Source organism: Emys orbicularis, chromosome 7 (genome assembly GCF_028017835.1).
Source record: "Emys orbicularis isolate rEmyOrb1 chromosome 7, rEmyOrb1.hap1, whole genome shotgun sequence".
NCBI classification, from domain to species: domain Eukaryota; kingdom Metazoa; phylum Chordata; order Testudines; family Emydidae; genus Emys; species Emys orbicularis.
In genome coordinates, this window is record NC_088689.1 from 78,289,534 (window position 1) to 78,295,533 (window position 6,000).

Consider the following 6,000-nt stretch of genomic DNA (forward strand, 5'->3'; position numbering starts at 1 on the left):
AGGATTAGAATTCAAAAGGATCTTGACAAATTAAATAACTGGTCTGAAATCAACAAGATGACATTCTATAAAGTGTGAAGTACTACACGTAGAAAGGAAAAATCAAATGCGCAATTAAAAAAATGGGTCATAACTGGCTAGGTGGTGGCTGAAAAGGTGCTGAAAAGAACTGGGTGAGGTAGTGGATCATAAATTGAATATAAGCCAACAATGTGATACAGTTGTGAAAAAGGCTAATATTCTGAGGTGTATTAACAGGAGAGTCATATGTAAGACACAGGAGGTAATTGCCCTGCTCTACCTGGCACTAGTGAGCCTCAGCTAGAGTACTGTGTCCAATTCTGAGCACACACTTTAAGAGAGATGGGCATAAATTAGAGAGAGTCCAGAGGAGAGCAACAAAAATGACAAAAGAAAACCTGACCTATGACGAAAGGTTTAAAAAAGTGGGGGGGGGGGGCATGTTTACTCGGGGGGAGGAGGGGAAGAGAGTAGGGACCTGATAGTCTTCAAATATGTGAAGAGCTGTTATAAAGAGGGTGGTGATCAATTGTTCTCCATGTCCACTGAAGGTAAGTCGAAGTAATGGGCTGAATCTATAGCAAGTGAGATTTAGGTTAGATATTATGAAAAACTTTCTAACTAATGTTAGATAAGTTCTGAAATAGATGTCCAAGGAAGTGTGTGGGATCCCATAATTGGAGGCTTTTAACACAGGTTGGACAAACAGTTAACAGGGATGGTCTAGGTTTACTTGGCCATGCCTAAGGACAGGATCCTGACCTGTGGAAGTCCCTTACAGCCCTATATTTCTATGATTCCAATAAATTGGTAAGCAGACAAGCTGAGGAGTTGGAAAATGGTTATTTCCAGATTTATTATGGAGCAGCTGCTAGTCGGATCATAATTAAGGTTGTGACATTGCTGTTTAAAGCTGAATTTTCAACGTGCTCTAAAACCATATGCACAATCAGATCTTTCCCTGCAGGGATGCCAAGAGGAACTGGGAACATTACAGTACCTTTCCCAGCATTAACAAGAACTACTTTTTTGGGGAGCCCTCCAATTCAGGATTCCTATTCACACGCTCCAACAAACCTTTAACATGCTCTGTACAGCACCACTGATTTGTCAAATACTTGTTGTGGTTTGAATGAGATCACACTGCGCTAGAAGAGGAAAGGGTAATAAAGTACTATGATGTTCCAAAGGAACACTAAACTGCAGGGAAACCTAAACTGAGCATTTCCTCATTCTCCCGCTCCCTTCCAATACTTAGGTTTTGCATTTTGAGGTCCCATGTTTTGGAAGGAGAAGGCAGTACCTGTATGCTGCAGAAACATTAACCAAGTTTTTATGGCAAAAAAGTTTATGTAACACTAGGGCAGAAAAATTATTATACAATTTGCACCACCACAAAATTTATTCACACATTGTATCTACAGACAATCATCAGCTGCATCTACGGACAACCAAGCAGGCACTGCAGAACAGAAGCAGTGTTACCACTGGTTTCCACTCAGCCACTGACTGTATTTTCTAATTAACTTTTAGTATGTTCATTTCCCCAAACACTTACCAAGGCACTGCAAGAAGTTAATTAAGTCCCAAACACAGATCCAGGAGAACTGGTTTGTGAGTCAGATCAAACTCAGCACTTAAAGCCATCACAAACTAACTCTCACAGAAGTTTAGAATTGAGCTTCACCCAGAAGGATCCACCAGTGGACTTTAAGGGGGAGAGAATTCCAAACTCACAGTCTCTCAGTGGAAAAGACAGCCTCATTGCTGTTGTTCCATAAAGGTTTGATGCACACATGGAAACCAAGAGTCTCTTTCCTAGGGCCAGTGGAGTCCAGATATATCTTGCTAATGACCTGGTAGGGTGCCTGCCACAGCAATCTCCATGCCAGTCAATTGACAAAGCAGCACTAACAATGGCTCCAAAGTAGATCGCACATTCGTAGCATCACAGGAGCAAGAGCATAAAGAGTGCATTATATCACCTGACAGAAGATCAGCAAGAATTCAAAAGCCCCTTATCCCCTGCACCAGAAACACTAGCCTAGATCTGGTCTAGGGAACACAAAGAGAACTTTATAGCATATTTTGTTCATTTTTCAGAACATTAAGTCTGAACAGAAAGTTTCCTAGAGTTATCAGAATTCTGTATCAAGCTAAGAGTTCATTGAGACTAATCCAACTATCAAAACTCAAACTGGACATACATTTCTGCTTCCAGGTGCAACTTTTAAAAGTTTTCTATTTCAGTTTCTATTTACAGTAAAGTTGACTGTCTCCAGACATTTACAGAATTTCATGTCAGTGTGTGGGAGGGAAGGAAGTAACTTCAGGCTAGGGTGTGGAGAAATGGTAGAAGATGATTATAATGTTTCCAGCCTTCTCAGAAAACAGAAATTATTCATCCTGAACTTCACTCATCTGTGCTCAACCTGAAATCCTTTTCCAGCACATCATGATAAGAGCCCAGTCTGGTCAAACCCATTATTGATATTCCATTATTTCACGCTCCCTCTGGACTATACGCTGTGCCCCTCAGAAAGGTTAGTGGGTTTTGTTTTTGTGAGCGCAGGGAATGAGAAGAGAAGCTAAATTGCAGATTTTTTCAGTCAGATGGTGTAAGAGCTAAAGGACACACTTTCAAAAACTGCTAAGAGCTCCTAGATTCTCCTTCTCTGCCAGACACAAATAGCTGCCCAGCTATTCAGTGCACCTTAACTGCATGCATTTTACCTGCAAAGAGTCCAGAGTTATCGATGGGTCCAGGAAACAGGTTAGGCTCACCCACGTTGTACATGTCCCAGCTGTCAAAACCCACATACTTCTTCCACTGTTTGAACCACCGACTGTCAATCAAATACCTGGAACACAGTTTGAATAGCAAGATGTCAGGAGCAGCTTTCAGCTTGTACCAGCCAGAGCACATACTACAACGTCGATCTTGCTGGAGGAGGAATAGCTGTTGCAGGTGCATAGGAACCCTTGCAGCTAAGAAAGCCATGGGAGCAGAGGCCACTCTAGGCTAAGGCAACCCAGCTGTGTAGGGCAGCAGATTATATTCACGGATGGGAGGCCTGTCAACAACGCAGAACAGACCTTAGTGCTAGCCAGGCCTCTTGTCCTGCTCTGTGTAGTGCTGCATGCCGGCCAGGTCCAACTCTGCCTTGTACCCAACCCTTACCTATCACTGGCTGCTGAAACAGCAGGAGCAGCTTGTCTCAGAGCCCTCTCAATGGCAGGGACTGGCTAGATCCAGGACACAAGAGACGCATCACCCAAGGTCCAAGGGCTTGCCAGCAGGGAAGGAAAAGGACGGGTTAGGAGGCAGGAGCTCTGGGAGGGGAGGCTAGCATAGTAAAAATAAAAATGAATACACACACTTGAGTATTTTAACAAATGAGCAGCAATATGACCTAGTGACCGAACTAGACGACTAGCTAAGTAGTTGGGTCAACAGAGCCCTGTTCCTAGCCTTGACTCACTTTGCAATCTTAGGGAAATCATTTAGGCAAATATGTCCAAAATGTCCACTAACCTGGGAGGGCCTCAGTTTTTTGTTGATCAACTTGGGTCAGCTATTGCCAGGTTTTTGGAAGTGCTGAAAACTCATAACTCCAACCGACTTCAGCGGGAGTTTCTGATGCCCAGCCCCAGTAAGTAGGCCACCCAAAAACCAAGGCACTCTTGATGAGTAGACACTTTTGAATATTCAGCTCTCAACCTCTTTTTGCCTTAGTTTCTCTGTCTGTAAAACTTTGAAAGTAATACCTCCCTCCCATTATAATCACTTTGAGAATCACTGATAAAAGGTGCTATTTCATATAGTAACTTGTAAATAGATCATCTTTAATTCATGTACTGTTAGTTATGGTTCCCCCTTCTCTTCATTAATGTCTGTATAATCTTGACATAAACTGGATAAGGTAGTTTAATGAGAAACTACTGATTTTTGTTGTTGGACACCACCACAGGCTTTGAGTGGTACAAGCTCGGCAAGCAATTGTGGTTTCATCTTCAGTGCTCTGGATCACTCCAAACTCCACTGAAATCAATAGTGGGCCTCAAATGTAAAAGCAAGGGGCATAGGACAAGCTTTTCATATCAGATTTCATATTTGTCTGAAAAGTGCTTCCCATGCTTTCAGTGCTATATACAGAAAATAAGTAAGATGAAAATGTATTGCTATGGAAACAAAGTAGATAAATTCTTTTTTAAAAACTGAAGATGTAAAAACTGGCAAAGAGATAAAAACAAAGACACAAAATATTAAAGACATGTTTGAACTTCCCATATGGAAGGATAGCAACAGAAATTTCTCATTTAGACTACGTATTCCCTTTTGGAAGGGAAATAATTGGCATTTGCACGTTGTATCTCCTATGAGTTTATTTCATTTTTTTCCTCGCTCAATAGAACAAAGTTTCCACAACGATTTACATACCAGGTTTATATTTCAAGTTTTTCTAATGGTGCGATTTTATTTTATTTTATTTTTGTTTAACCTACCAATGACATCACTCCCCACATTGGAGCAATTATCTGTAAGCAGGGTCTGAACTCACCTCTGAAATCTAGTGGTGAACTGGGGGGAAAAGACTTAAGGAGCAGACCATATTTGCACAAACACACCTACTCTGCTTAGGTAACCTGCAGACAGACCTGCTTTGGTCCCTTTGGCATTTCTGTTTTGGGTTAAGATTCACTTTACTATTGAATGCAGGAGTAATGAAATATTATTGTATGAGCAAAGGGCAGCATAGCTATACATAGCATGCCCTAATTGAGGGGGTCATCCTAATACCAAGTCCAGTTGCTAAGCAGGGGATAATGATTCCACACCTAAGTAAAAAGGCAAAGGGAGTGCAGACAAATGTTCCTACTTGGTGCCATGGACTCTGTTTAACAAGACATTTAACATTTGACCATCCCCTCCAGTGTTTAAAGACAGAGCTGATCAGACTCAGTTTAGAGTCCTTGTTTCTGCTCTGTAATTAATAGAGCTGAAATCACTGATATGTTGATCTAAGGGAAGCTGGTCTTAGACTGGTGTGGAGATAGTATTTCCATGAAAAGACAGTACAAATAGGCAGCAGCAGAGACTCCCAGTTAAATCACTAAGAACTGGGCTGACAGAACCACAGAATCAATGCTAGAGCCAGTAGTGAGCAATGGCCCTCTGCACAAAGAATCCCACCCAAACGCAGAGGTAGCATCTACACTAAAGCATGGCAGCAGTAGCGTTTTAAGGGTAGACAAACCCTGAGTGTTATGAAGTCCTGAAGAGCTGAATGAGCAGGTTTAAGTATTACACATTTAACGAGGGGACCCACATTAGAAACCTGCACTAGGACGCATGTTCCTGTGGCTCCGCCACTGGTGACTCAGCCACTTCAGCAGCCAGAGCAAAGGCCCACACGCACGTGATGCCTCCCAGGAGCCGAGGCTCGCCTTATTGAGCCACCGGCTCCACTGTTACAGCAGGGCACAGAGACCCACACACCAGGGCATGAGGCCGGAAAGCACCCCCAACTCCCCACTCGGCCTGGCCCCCTCGGTCCAGCTCCGCTCCCGCCTCACACACACACCTAGCTCCGTTCCCCGGCCCCACTCGCCCCCCTCCGCCCCGGCACGGCTTCTCACTGCCGGGGGCAGCCCTCCTCTCACCAGGACTCGCCCGGCCTCAGAACTATCCCTAGCAGCGGCCCCAGCTCTGCCCGCTGGGCCCCGACGTCCGGCCTCGGGCCACCATCTAACTCCGCCGCCATGTCCGTGCACCCGGCGCCCCCGCCCTGCAGCGGATATCCGGCCTGGCTGCACCGGCCAATGTGCGCAGGCGCACTGCCTGCCTGCCTCCCTCCAGCCGCAAGCCGCCCGGCCTCCAGGCGTCCCTGGCAGCGCAGCCCCTCTGCGGGAGGCGGGGCCCCGCGCGCAGCCAAGAAACCCGGGGGGCTGGCTGCCTGACAGAACGTGCGGCTTGGC

The 6,000-nt window shown here is 44.9% G+C and overlaps 1 protein-coding gene across 1 annotated transcript in view; it reads right to left on the reverse strand.

Annotated features, from left to right (window-relative positions):
* Positions 1–5,786, reverse strand: part of USP4 (ubiquitin specific peptidase 4) — a 131,927-nt gene extending 126,141 nt beyond the window's left edge. Inside the window, exons 1-2 of the mRNA XM_065408657.1 lie at positions 5,686–5,786; positions 2,755–2,882 (exon numbers count right to left, since the gene is read on the reverse strand). Coding sequence (XP_065264729.1) covers positions 2,755–2,882; positions 5,686–5,786 — 229 coding nt within the window. The remainder of the gene's footprint in view (positions 1–2,754; positions 2,883–5,685) is intronic.
* Positions 5,787–6,000: the final 214 nt, after the last annotated feature.